We start from the raw sequence: 14,243 nt of genomic DNA, 5'->3' as shown, positions 1-14,243 counted from the left end.
GCGCGGGCGGCAGAGGCGCGGCGGCGGGCGGGGTCCGGGCGGCGCGAATTGATTGATGGCGTGATTGATGGAGGGATTGATGGTCAGACCGAGCGACAGAGCCGTCCCTGAGGCTCCGGCGCGGCCCCTCACGGGCTTCCCCCGGCCGGCCTGTCCCTCCCGGCCTCCGAAGGAACAGCAGGGGCGGGACTCTTACCTCTAGGCTGTGCTTGCGGTCGGTGGCGAGGCAGGGGGCGTTAATCCAGTGGAAGGCAGGGAAAGGCATTCCAGGCGGGCGCCTCCGGCTGTGTCAGGCCGGCGAGGCAGCTGCAGCAGGCCCAGCTGGGCCTGGATCTGGCCCTCTCGTGCAAGAGTGTATCTGGTATCTGGTATTGCCCACACCAATGTGTCACAGTGTATTGGGGAAAAAAAAAATCAATGTTGTAAAGAAATCTGTCATTTAGTAACATCGGTGGGAGCAGAGGAGTCTCGGTGCTTTGTGAAGCCAAGCCCTGGATACTCCGTGGAAATGGAGCATAACTCATTGTAGGGAAGGGTGCAAGAGATGGGAGGCTGGCTTCAGCTGGGTTGATTTTAATTGTTAGTGGTGAATTAGGTTTTAGTAAGTACTTAACAGGCAGGTATCTCAGGCAAAGAGAATATTTCAAACCCTGTGATTTTCTACAGAAAGATTAGCTCTTGTCAGTCAGCCAGATTTTTCCTTTTTGTCTGTCCACTATGCAGACTGTAAGATTTCTTTCTCGTCACTTAAATATTTATTCAATATAAATAAATGTTGCATTGCAGCTTTCGACAGGCACAGCTGGAGACTGTAGGAAGACACATGCCAAAGTGAGTCTCAGTCCCCTGAGACACCTTCAAGAGGTAGAACACTGCATGGCAAAGCAGCACTTGCCACAGGCACACCACTGGGTTCCTCTGGCAAGACTCTTCAGCAGCTTGCGGGGAAGAGTTTTATCCCAGTCAGACAGCTGTGCCTCAAAGGTGCGGAACAGTGACTGTTTCTCTATGCATCTTTATAATACACAAGGATGTTCAAATTTAACCAGGTTTAGGGTCAGTCTGTGAGGATGATCACTGTGTCTTTGTGAGTGCCAGTATGTGTGCAATTTGGCTGTATGCACCTTTCCTGGACCTCTTTAAAGCTGCCAACTCAGCCTAAGCGAGTTGTCCAGTTTATAGTTGCTGGGTCATGGGTTTATCATGTGCCTTATCTGTACTTTTCTTACAGGCTTTTTGCAGCATTTTTATGGCTTTGCATTTTCTTTTATAGTATTTTGGAAACAAACCAAGAGATCCCATGATGAAGCTGATGTCAAAGCATTTTGTTCTGAATCAGAACAGTGAGTTTAGGGACAGAAGGAGCTAGAGGGAAATGAGTAATTCATTCAGCTTTATGAGGTGCACTTAATCTTCAAGACACTGGAAAAATAAGTTTGGGAATAAAAACAAGCACCAGTACTTTTTCTTGGTCTCTACTAAAGGAAGAAACTATTCAAGCAAAATTGTTTTACTCAAAAGACTACTGAAAAGACTGAAATTACCATGCTGGAGGCAGAGGAGTAAACATCAGGAGTATTTTCTCAACTCTGCTACTGATTCGTTTAGTGACATTGGTTACTTTCAGTTTCCCAGTTTGTAAAGTAGAGGGTGTAATGATTGTTTAGAACTGTCCCCTGAATATGCTAAATATCACAATATGTGACCTGTGCCTGCTGAGTCCCTTAGCCCTCATGTAGGTTGAGGTAAGAGTTCACTTTGCCATGTTCTGAGCGAGACACATGCTAACCCAAAATCAGCAAGATCTCAGAAGCCAAGACTAAACAACTTCCTTTGCCTGGTCTAAGGGGACTGTGTTCACATACCAGTTCTTGAAATTGCTTTTTCATAGTGTCTTGTGCCCCTTTTGTGACTCGGGAGCCAAGGAAGTTGGATATCTTAAAAAGCCTTAATATGGAAGTTTGCTTGTAATCCTAGTGCTTGGTGCCTGGCTAAAATATCCAGCATGAAAGCTCTGCAAGGTAGTTATGGATGGTCTCACCACACACAAAAATCTTGAAATATTTTGGAGATGTGTCTGTTTAAATGCACTGGCCACATGCTTTCAGTTGTGCTTGGTATAGATGATGAAGGAGTGATGTGCAGCACTGAAGTTGATCCAGACTTTTGCTAGGAGAAGCCTTTGCCATCTTCTACGCTGCTGTGATCCAGGTTACAGCAATGTAGAACATGGCAAAGGCTTCTCCTAGCAAAAGTCTCATGGGAAATCATTAGTAAAATCTTTTGCCTGAAGTTGGTAGGCATCCAACAAGACTTCACAGCATGGTATTTCTGGACATGCTCCAAGAAGAGAACGATCCAAACAGGACCATTTGCTGATGAAAAAAGATCAGAGTTAAGTAGTAAATGTCTGTGTGACTGGGTTTTATGTGTATGTATTGCATAATATATACCCAAATATTTATATTCTCTATTGAAGTTTACTCTCTTATTAATTCTTTCCCCTTTTCATATGTATAAGGGTAGCTAGTGAAACAACACAGTTGTTTTCACAGAAACATAGAAATTACTGAAGGTAAACATGAAGGAAAAAGCAAAGCAGCGAAGGCATGTTAAAACATGAATCTAGTTAGAGCAGAGAACAATCAGTTCTGTTTTCTTCTTATGTTTAGTATCAGGTTTTGCGTAAGGCTAAGACATCTATCCAGAAGCTGGAGCAAACCTTGTGTTCTTTGCTGAAGATGAAAGGTAACTGCAAGTATTTGCTTGGACAAAGAGCCTGGACATGGTTTCTGTGTATTTGTTAAATAGAGACATATATACAGCTGAGCCCATCAAAGCATTGCAGCCAGCTGTGGCTTTAGTTGTAGCAATAAGTAAGGGATAGTGAGAAGTCTGTCAAACCACTGAGCACTGTATCTCAGAAATCCTCCTCTCAGTCAGAAAGGTCAAAAAACTCAGTCAGAGTTTTTTGTCCCTTCAAGTGTCCAAATTGCTGTCAGCTAGAAAAAAAAAAATGCTATTGATGTGACTTGCACCTCCAATAATTTGCATCAATTTGAAGTCTCAGTGCTTAAAATGAACAACCTCATCTGAACCCACATCCTTGGAAAATCCATAGAAGTGAGTCACAGGTAGGAAGAATAGTTTGACAGAGCAAAATTGAAAGGATAGTAAGCAGTGAGTCTGGTTGAGGGGAGTCTGAGGCAAGCTTCCCCCTGTATGTACTTGCATATATGTAAAATTCATACTGTTTGTGAATCACAGGTTGGATATCAGGGTTTTTCACATGCAATTTGTTAATTATAAATCAAAAAATACTATATTGCGTGCCCAGAGTTTGATTTACAGGTTGTTTTTACCATCAGTTCTGTAAAATCAGTGTTAGGAAGAAGGCATTGATTCTGAGTTCCTCAGTGTTCACAAACTCCCAGTTGTGCTAGTTATGTTGTAGGAGAGACAGATGTTTCTTCTTTCATGTAATTTTTGCCTGATGAAAATCTCTGGCTTGTGAAGAACCAGTTGTTGACAGTATTCTGCTTGGTTGGGTTGAGGGTGAGAGAGGAGCCAAAAGTGCCATTGATGTGACAGCAAATGACAGTGACCTTTCTGCTGCCAACAGCCAGCTGCAGTCTGGAGGATGGGAGCCCATCCAGCTTGGAGGAAGTCAGGGAGGAATATGTCAGGAGGCAATTCGGCAGTCACAGGTAAGGGCTTGTACCAGTCGAGAAAAGATGATGATATTTTGCACTTGCTTCCATCCCAGCATCTCTGAAACTCTGTCATTGCTACTGTATTTCAAAGCAGAGGTTTTTCATCATGAGGAAAGGCCAAAGAGGTTTCACCTGGACTTCTGTAATCCCATGGAGTGCACAAATATTCTAAGCATGTAGTTGGTCTCATTTCCAATCAGTGCTTGTATTTTTTTCCCTTCTGTGTAACTGATCTCTGGCAATGATTTCTCATTGCCTGAAAAGCAAAAGAAGGAGGAAAAAGCTGGCTTGGCAAGAAGGGCCCTAGGTTCTGGAATGACCATGACAAGGGCATTATTAAACCCATTGAGAAGTTATTCATGTGGCTTTTTCCCCCTTGTGTTCTTCCCAGCGCTACATCAGCCTCAGAAGATATGAGTGAAAGTGACTCTGCCATCTGGTATTTGCTTCAAGAATCTGAACAACAAACACTGGAAGAATATGGGAAGCCAGAATTGATTCAGTTTTCAGACACTTCATCCCCAGACCTAGTGGAATTTGAACGGTAGGTGCACCCTATGCTGCCTTCAGGTTTTTAACTTGTTTGCATTATCACTGTGCATCCGGGTACTGCTGTTCATGCAGCCCTGCTGGAGCCTCACAGAAGCCTTGTGCCAGCAACTTTGGCCCTGCTGGTGATAAAGCTGATCACTTCCTAAGTCCCTGCAACTTGCACATGAATGGACTCTTAGAGTTGTAGCAGTCCCCAGCTTTTCAGGCCTTGGTAAATTTCTGAGGGCTTTTCACCGCTTAAGAAAAAGAAGAAAATTTCTTTCAAGTGTGTCCCTGTATTGCTACACTTTACCACTGTATCCCTGCCATGGGGCTAGATTTTAGGAGGGTAAGAATTGCTGCACTAGGTGTATTTGCCAAGAGTCTAGCTGTATGTGCTCCAGGGAGGTGCAGGAACCAGAGGTAGGCACATTCTTTTCCTCACAGTGGCACAGTGATGCTCATCCTTCCTCTAATGCATTGTTATGAGGAGCTTGAACACTGTTGCCCCTTTCAGAAACAGACCCTTAGCTCTTGGAAGCTTGGAGTACTTTTTTTGGGATCAGAGTAAGGTAAACCTTGGATTCAACCAAGGAAGATCTTGTAGTCATCAGCATCTGGGCTGCAGAATGGTGTTGTCTGGAAGATACCAGAAGGCATTCTGCAACAATGCCAAATTGTCTGCAGCACTGGGGGGTAGGGGTACCTAAACAACTTGTGTGTTACACTTAAGAGCTAGTGGATGTGAGTCTGTAAACCCTTTAAGCTCCTGAATGCCTGATGCAAGACCTAAAAGTCAAAGACCACTGTTCTTATGTCAGTTGTCCATGTATTTTATTTGTAAGTCATAATGGTAAAATTACTGTTTTGTTCTGATACCTTACTGATATCTTAAAACTAAGTATTGTACTCCATGTTCTTCCCCTTCCTGCCAGACAACACCAGGAGGTTCTTAGAGATTTTATCCTGCATTTCCAACAGGATAAACGATTATTTGATTGCCAAGAGATGAGAAATAAATGCATGTGTAATCTATCCTGTACCATCAAGCATCAATTTCACCCTAACCATCCCACAATTAACAACATGCGGTGCAGCAGAATCCAGAGCTGCATCCTCTTCCATGGCATCACCACCGTGACCAAAAACTTCTGCAGCTCCTTCTCTTTTGCTTTGAACTGCTGAGTATTTCTAAAAACCCCTTTGATCAGCGAGTTTTTCCTCAAAAGGAGACTGCAGCTGGACCAGCAGATGGCACCAGCTTCCCGCTCCTGCTCCTGTTAGAACTGGAGGCGGCTGCGGTTAAGGTATCGTTTAGAAGACCTTGAAATGTGCTGAATCAAGATTTTCAGGATTAGAAAAATCTGCTTCATCAAAGACTGCACGACAGAGCCATAAACACCTGACTTTCGTGTTCTTTACTGACGAGGTAGACCAGGGCTTGTACTGTGTGCAGGCTCTGGCACTTATCCTGTAGTCCTAGGGCAGATTGCATTTACTTTATAGGTAATTCTTGTCCAAAAATGAGCTTTTATAGCAGGCATAAAACAACAAGGACTCTTCAGAAAAGAAAGCAATAGCCTTTTGGCTATTTAATCACATTATTTGGGAAGCATCAGAAATGCTTTGAGCTTCAACTGACTGGGTTTTTTACCCATGATCAGCAGCAGGTGATACATTGGTAGGACTTCACAGTATTCTGTCCAGTGCAAAATGTGGCTGTCTCCTTCCAGCTGGGAAGGAAATTGTTGAGTCGTGCTTCAAACTTAATTTCTTTAGCAGAGCAGTCTAATGGTGGTTCATGTTCTTCTGCTTGAGAAATTCCAGGTCCTTTGTTTGGGGCTGGACATCCAGAAACCTTAGTGAGTGCAATACCTTACATGAGAACACTTATTCCCTTTATGGTATTTTGTCTCCAGCAGTGGTGGAAAATACCCCAGAGTGTGGAAACTGGAGTTTAAATAGGTTTATGTTTGCCTACAAAATTATATTTTCAATACTGGTCTGCTGGAACAAATATTTACAAATAAAAAAAAAAAGAATGACCTCTTTTGAGTTACTTTCTCATGCAATACTGTTCAGTTAATCAGGAAATGGGACATGGTCCAAGGAATCATTTTGAGCCCAAACATAGTAACAATGACTGCTGTTTATAGAACTCTTGATTTGTACTCCTTTGATCTTTTTATTTGCATCTGAGACTCCCTAAGCATTTTATTAATGTAAAATAACCTTCAGTGCTGCTTTCTGAAGTAGACATCATTATCCTTGGTTCACTGTTCCACACAGTGCTAACAGAAGAAGCAGGCTTGTTCTGAGATTCAGACACTGGGTTGAAATTATGACCCCTGTGTTCCACCATCAGTTTCACTACAGACTGCATCAAAGTCAGTCTTAGGGATGTGTTTCCTTAGATGTAAAAGGGAGGAGATGGAGTTCCCATGCTTGTCAGAGCATCCAGACCTGGGGTAGTGTATTTCTGTTTGCAGGTAAGTACCTAATCCAGCAGGGTATGACCTCAACCAGGGCTTTAAAGTGTAATGCAATGCCAGTAAATGTATAAAAAGTGACTTGTAGTGCAAAAGGTTCAGGATACAAAGGCAAGTAACTGAAAATTTGTTAAATTCCGGAATGAGGTTTGCCTGTGCAACACATACAGCCTGCAGTGCCTGGCAGTCCTGCTGAGGCTGATGCTGGAGCCTGCTTTTTGCAGGTGAAATAGTCAGTGTTGGGCATCATGCAGTAATTGTGTGAAGTCCTGGAGGCAGAGTCAGTGAAGCAGTTATGGATTAGAGCTACTCCCCAGTGTCCTGCTGATTTTCAGTGGATGGCTCTTTTATAGCCTGCTCCTAAGAGATACTCCCTTTCCTTTCCTTTCCTTCCAGATACCTGTATTTTTATAAGCACACAGTGGACCTGCTGATAGAGCATGGAATTGTTTCCACTGGAGAGGTGCCTCTTCCTGAGGTCTCCACAGCTATTTCCCATCTCTGGCAAGAGCTTTCTGAAGAGAGCAGGGACAGCATCTTGCAGTACTGTAGCCAGAGAGATTTCCTCATGGATCCCAAGGCTGCTTGCCCAGAGCCTGCTTGCACTGAAGGTAGTGTGAGGGACAGCGGAGGTAACAGTGAGGAAGCCAGTGGTTCCTTACTCTCCACACCAGAGGAAGTAAGTGCTCAGCAACATTCATAGCCTGCCTCTGAAACTCTAAGCCTTCAGATGCTAATTGGCTTTGCAGCTTTTAATTGCAGACATATAACAGTTGTAACTAAGATTTCTCAAGATCACTTGAATGGGTAAGTGGAGACAATGAACAGTCTTTGAGTAAATGTCTGCACCAAATTTTCTCTTGGTAAGATACCTAGTGAGCTACAGCAGTGCAGTGGTAGTAATCCTACTAGTCTCCACCTACTTGATGAGTGTCTGTGCTAAGTTACTATTAAATTTGCTCCTACCTTGCTCCAGGGACAGGGAGCAAGAACAAGAATTATACAATTACTGTGCTCTGCAGACCCTCCAAAGAGCACAGATGATCTAAATCCAGAAGGGATACCTAGTTTGCCAAAGCCTGATGTGTTTTGGGTTGGGTGGGTTTTTTTCATGAAAGCACTTGGTTAGCAAAGAGAATGGTAGAGGGCCAATGATTGCCTGTACCATGCACCTCTGCAGAGCCAAGAAGTCAGTGACTGAATAGACCAGAACATTATTAATAAGAGATTGATTAAATAACAGCCAGTTCTATAAATGGTTCCTGGAGCACTGATTGCTGAAGTAACTAGCTGCTCAAAGAGGTATATGTAATTTCGTTAGCTGCAAGGAAGGGACAGATGTTTACCTTTAGCATGTAAGTAAATTGCACTGGCAAGTTTCCTTTTGAGTCACAAGACACAGCTCATATTGCTTGTTGCCTTAGGAAATGTCGTGGGAATGTTCCCTGTACGGTATTTCTGGCACAGAAAGTGTGTGAACTGCATTATGGCAGAGTAAACTAATGAGTTTAGTGGTCTGGCACAAGGAGTATCCAAACTCCTTTGTAAACTGGAGTCAGTTTTGAAGAGACTGTCTGGTACAGCTGAGATCTCCAGCCATAAGCAGCAGTCCACAGTCAAGTCTCTAAAGCACTGATACAATTCATGGTTTTTACTGATATTTTGGGAGATGTAATGTGAAGTCTAATTCCTAGAGGTTGACGCACAGGTTTAAGGGAGTGGACTGACCTTGTGTTCCTAGCCATGAAATGCAGTTATTGCACATTATTCCTGTCTCCACAAAACTTCTTGGGTTACTCTAGCTGTAACCATACCTGTTAAATGTAAAGAAAGAATATCATGTTTTTACAGACTTCATTATTAAAAATTATGCCCTAAGTAAAACTTTTAGATGGCTGGATATGCTGACATCTGAAGTGATTTCTCTGCTAGGTGATGTTTGAAGATGCATTTGATGTTGCTGCTGGTTTCCTTGACAGAAGCAAGGCTCAGGGAATGTCCAGCCAGAGGTAAATTACAAACTCCCCCTTTTGGTAGACACAGTACATTAATAGCCCACTGTCAGTACTCCATGGCAAGTGCTCTGTGGAGTGAGACAACAGCTCTCTTTTTTAATAAATGGTTAGAATAGCAGCTTCCTGCTCACAATAGTACTTCCTTTTAAAGGAAAAAAGTGAAATGACTCATGGTCATTTACAGCAGAATTAGTAGAATCACTTATTAAGAGCAGCCCATTACTTCAGATGACTGGGTTCCTTCTGATTTTCTTTGCCACTCTGCACAGATTTCTGTCTTTTCAATTTACAATACTCATAATGTTTTCTTTTTCTCTGTCACTTACTAGGCTTGTGAGGACCAAGAGGCATTCCCTGATAAATCAGCTAATCATAAACTGTACTCTCATTTAATGAGACAAAAATTTAAATTTTTCAACATTTTCTCCCTTGTCTTACCCTAATTCCGTCAGGAGGTGATCAGGTTAAAGTGTGGTTGACCTGAACAGTAACACCAAAGAAACACAGGACCTTTTAAATAATGACACCTCTTTCCTCTTCAGTTCAGATGAGTTACCTAGAAGAGAACGTCAGATACAAAGCTGGCACTGCCTTTGATTTTTCCCAGTAGACCAAAGGAAGAAAAGCGTTGTTTTCCTCAAGAGGAAAATCACATTATGATTCATCTTTTCTGTTTTATTTCTACTTTATCTTTGTTAGGTTTGTTTCTCTTTGCAAACAGCATTTTTAATCTGTGGGGTTTTAATCCCTTTTTCTACTTATTTTTCAGCATTTAGAGTGATCTTTAGTGTGAATCTCTTCCTTTCACCACCATTCCAGGTTGTACTTCCCAAAGAGAATAAATTAAAATAAGGTTGTTTTGGCTGAGGATCAAAATACACTTGAATGGATGAAAAAGCTTAACAAATATTTCTTTATTAAATAACATTTATTAGGTCACAATTTCCATTTGCTTTTAAAATAAGATTAAGTATTCCTTAATACTGCAAAGTATTACTATAATCTTTAAAGTCTGTTTTAGGTCTTAAATCAGTTTGGTATTTCAATAGTCAACATTTATTGTTTTCTGTTTCTTGGCTGTTGTTCTGCCCCTTGTAATTCTGGACAGAGGTGTGATGACAGAGCTTTGTAAAATCCCAGGAAGAATACAGAGGTGAGGTCCAGAATGAAAAGCTTAGCTTTGTGCCACAGTTACCTGAGAACAAACCTGCCAGTTACAGCTAACATATCATTTCATGACCACAGGTTACTGCATTCACTCAAAAACTTTAGAGAAGAAGTCAAAGCTGTTCCTCTCAATAACCCTATCAAATACACTCTCAAATAACCATTGTTGCTGTCTGTTTTAATGGACATTCACTATCCCCCAAAACAGTGTTAGTGTACTGCAGTGTACCAGCAGATCTCCTTGTTGTGACCAGTTTCTTGTATTTCTGTTCTGTTCTTACATATCTACCTTGCACTTGGCAAATAGTATCTCATCAGTACATCCATCACAACTCTTCCCTCTCGTGTTTGGCTATTGTCTTTAATATCAGGACCATCTTGAAAAACATCTGATTTTTAAATTTATTTATAAGTAAAACATGGAGGAGAGAAAGCAATGAGAACAGAACAGAAAATTAAATACAGTATCTGATTCCATTTTCAGTTCAGCATTTGCAAGCTGCACTTCTGAAAATCCAGAGGATCACCAGAGACTCTATCTGCAGGTCACTGGGTTCCTGAAACACCTCTTCTTCACTAATACACAGTTTTGCCAGGTAAGCCTTGCCAAAGGATTCCTTATAGAAGGAACAATGTATTTCAGAGCAATGTATTTCAGGAGCAATGTCAGAAAGGGATTTTTGTATTCAATGCTTCTGGTCATATTGTCCAGAATGATTACAAATAAGGTCTTGGGGTTCATAATTTTAGATGTGTCATTCCAAAAGGCCAGTAGGATTGCCTTTGTAAGAGGTTAAGTGTGAGTGGACACTGCTTTGAATATTATTCAAAATGGCAAATGACATGAGGAATTGTAGATTTTTTTTTAATTATTATTGTTTGCATGAAAGTTCCTTGTGGAAAAGCTTGAGTGATCTCCTCTGAGCAGGTAAAGCTCACTTTCCAGTTCTCCATCAACCCTCAGCTGCTTCATTCTGAGCTCATTAGAACCACCTTCTGCTCATCTGGGTGCCAGGTTCCCTGCCCTGAGCCCTCCACTGGCAGGCCCTAGAAGCAGGATATTCGTGGTCTTGAAAGAACTGGTGAAAAGTTCCTGAGTTTTCCCTTAACTTCAGCCTACTGTTGCAGGTTTGCTGAGCCAGAAGTCTTTGTGCTTGCATTGTTCTTCCTCCCCTTCTTGTCTTCCTGCCATAGAGGTGGCTCAGAGCTTGCACGTGGGTGAGGAACGGAAAGGGAGATACCCCTCAGGCAGAGCGTGCTTGTTTTTGTTCAGAGTCAGTGGTACCTCCACAGTAGCCATTGGTACCTCCACAGTAGCCATTGGTACCTCCACAGTAGCCATTGGTTTGCTGGCTTCTATTGCCTAGCTCCCACCTGGTCTTGGGTACCTAAGCAGATGCTCCTTTGAGCACAAGGTATGGCATTTTCTGGTTTAAAATTTCTTTTGTGAGTGTCGTGCCTGGCATGGTCTCATCTTGTCCCTCTGCTTGGGGCTGCATGCTGTTATGTGTGAGCCCAAGTCCATCTCACATCTCCCAGATGAGGTGGTATGGGAAGAGGTAGTGACTCTTTCAAGGTTTAAAGAGGCATATTTAAAATAAGACTAGGAGAATGGGAGTAATGGAAAGACAAGAAGCAAAAGAGCCCAAAGTACTGCAAATTGGCAGTTGACTGTACTGTGTGCATCCAAAAGGAAATAAAAAGCTGCACAGGCTTCTTTTATTGTCTACCTGTGATAAGACAATAAAAAGGGAGTTTGAGCAGAAATCATCCAGGCTATATCATACGAAGTTCACAATCTCTTTTGATTTAGAGTGCAGAACAGTACATCTAGACAGTGCTGCCAAGAAGCAAAAAAAGTAGAAAAAAGAAATATTACTGACAAGATCTTTTTTGTTTTGAGAGCAGAAATTCGGATCCATCTCAAAGCAAACAGATTGAGACAGTTATGAAAGTGGTTGCAGAGCAGGGATAGAAGATGTTCCACTAGCTTGAAACACACCACTTCAGGCAGCAGCAGAGAGATCAGTATAGGCTACTGACCTTACCCCAGAAATTGGGCTGCTCAGAGCATCAGAGACTCCTGGACTTAACAGGGGAAGGAAGCTTACCATCCTGCTTACCTTATGGGTATGACTGAACCTCTGCAGACCATTCCCCTTCCCTTGATGTGGTACCTGTGCTGGTGCTATGCTAGCACAGGGGTTTGGGCAGTGCTGGCATAAATTATCTCAAGGATAAAGCAGTGTACCAGTACACTGTGCACACACTTTGTGGAAGATACAGAGGTGGGTAGCAAGTACAGTAAGTACCAAGGTAAGGCATGTGATGTGCACCCCACTGAAATACAAAAGGCAGCCCATGCTGCCTTTCATCTTTCATCATCATCCATTTCATCTGCAGAGCTGATGAGGTGATGGATTTTATTGCTGGTCATTCATGCACTGCCATGTTCTGTCATTTCTGGTTAACTGTCCAGCTACAAGGTACAACTGCTGCTGTTGGATTGTGGATGATCACTGTCTCACAGTCACAGAGCTACTGAGCACAGCTCCTCTTGAGCCACTGCCCTGGCTCTCAAGGCTGCCAAGGGCATGCACCCCACTGGAATAAAAAGCTTCAGAAAGACTCACACAAGAGGAGGGGTACATAATTTAGACAAAGAAAGGGAGAGCTCTTAAAAGGGCAGGGACCCCAAAATGAGAACGAAGCATGCTTCTACTGTATATGATAGAAAAGTATTTTTGAGTATGAGATTAGTTAAGCTATCTTGTAATTTTTCGAGAGCTGTGTTTTAAGGTCACATCATACGAGAAGCTAAACAGCAAAGGCAGTAAAGAGTTAATTTAGACTGAGATCCAAAGGTTTCACCTAGATGAAACTCAGTCAGTTTTTTTTCCTAAATAGTACTGACCACCTTTGCATTTTCAAAGGCACACTTTCTTTTAAAATTATGGATTTTAGATGAGTCACTTAACAAGCAAGTAGTATTTAGTGCTGTTTAAGCTATACATTTTTAAACAGCACCTATTTTTAAGAGCAGTATTTTACTGAAGAGTTTTGCATCAATGCACAAGGTAGACTAGATGGACTGCAGGCATGAAGACTTTTGTCTTCCAGACTTTGATTTTTCATGAGCTACTTGTTCTTTGTATACTGGTGAAACAGAAGACTGTTTCCTTCTGTTGCTAAAAGTGGAGGAGATGTTGAAGTTGGTAGAAGTTAAGGCCTCAAGGAAGCTCTCATACCTTCAGAGCCTGTTATGTAACATACTTGTTACCACAGTCAGTAATAGCTGTCTAGATGATGTAAATGGACACAGGATGGAGCCCTGTGATTTTAGAAGGAAATTGGCAGCAAACTTGAGCTATTCTTCATCAGGTACCTCAGGAACTCGTCAAGTGCTGCTGGCTGATTTAGAGAGGAGGGAGGGCTCATGCTACATGAGCTGCTTTGCTGGTACATCAGCTCTTGACCAACTCACTGTGTATTTGAAATTCAATGAACTCCTCTGGTTTTTAATCCTGCTTGACTCTGGGGGGGCTTTCAGGAAGAAGATCTTCACTATGATCATGAGACTGTGATGCTGCGGTGCACAGAGACCTTCGATGATGAAGATTTCTAAACAGTATCCCCACTATCTCTACTTGGCCAAGCACTGCCAGGCACACCAGGTGTGGGAGGAGGCTTCACCTCCTCCAGTGAGCTACCTCTAAGCAGAGTGTGGAGACACTGTGTTGAACTGGTTTGTTACCATCTCCTTCCCTCATTAGTACTTCTTGATATATCAGTTGACTAATTTATACTTTTTAAAGGTTTTAAAGGTCTTAGCTATTTATTAATAAAGATTTTTACCCATTGCTATTTAATGTTTAGCCTTGCTTCACAAAGAAACTGAGGCATGCACAGTTAAGTGACCTTGCCTAGCACAAGGTATGGGAAGAGCAGCAGGGAGGCCAGATCGGTGGCAGTCTGCATGCTCCCACAGGATGCAGGTCTCAAACTGCAACCTGCAAAAGTCACCTGGCACTGATTACTTTTCTGGTGCAATTTTTTATCTTGGGCTGACAAAGAAAGAGGGATTTGCTCACGGAGAGTGGGATGAGGCTCTTGTATCTCTTTATGAGGACAGCAGCAGTAAGCACCCACTTCCCAGTCACCCAGAAAAGTGCAGGCACAGTAATACACTTTGGATTATTTATTTTGGTGAAGTGTGTAAAGCCAAGTGATCAGTCCTGTGCTCTTCTACATCTAATTCTTGGATGAGTAGTGCTGCCCAGATAGTGTCTTGGAATTAAAAGTGCTGTGAAATTGAATAAAGTCCTTCA

General features: G+C 42.3%; 1 protein-coding gene across 4 annotated transcripts; it reads left to right on the top strand.

Annotated features, from left to right (window-relative positions):
* The first annotated feature begins 66 nt into the window (after positions 1-66).
* STRA8 (stimulated by retinoic acid 8) lies at positions 67-14,243 on the top strand. 4 transcript variants are annotated; one of them, XM_033058710.2, is made up of 9 exons: positions 216-361; positions 787-984; positions 2,673-2,748; positions 3,623-3,707; positions 4,105-4,257; positions 7,130-7,412; positions 8,666-8,742; positions 10,400-10,511; positions 13,466-14,243. In XM_033058710.2, the coding sequence occupies exons 2-9, from the start codon at positions 877-879 to the stop codon at positions 13,538-13,540; spliced, it is 969 nt and encodes a 322-aa protein (XP_032914601.1). In that variant the 5' UTR covers positions 216-361; positions 787-876; the 3' UTR covers positions 13,541-14,243. The 4 variants fall into 4 exon arrangements, with proteins under 4 accessions (XP_032914600.1, XP_032914599.1, XP_032914598.1 ...); XM_033058709.1 differs by having other exon boundaries at positions 67-984; XM_033058708.1 differs by lacking the exon at positions 2,673-2,748 and adding an exon at positions 2,294-2,399 and having other exon boundaries at positions 67-984.

This window comes from Catharus ustulatus, chromosome 4 (assembly GCF_009819885.2).
Source record: "Catharus ustulatus isolate bCatUst1 chromosome 4, bCatUst1.pri.v2, whole genome shotgun sequence".
Taxonomy (NCBI): domain Eukaryota; kingdom Metazoa; phylum Chordata; class Aves; order Passeriformes; family Turdidae; genus Catharus; species Catharus ustulatus.
This window is presented reverse-complemented; position numbering and strand designations above follow the sequence as displayed.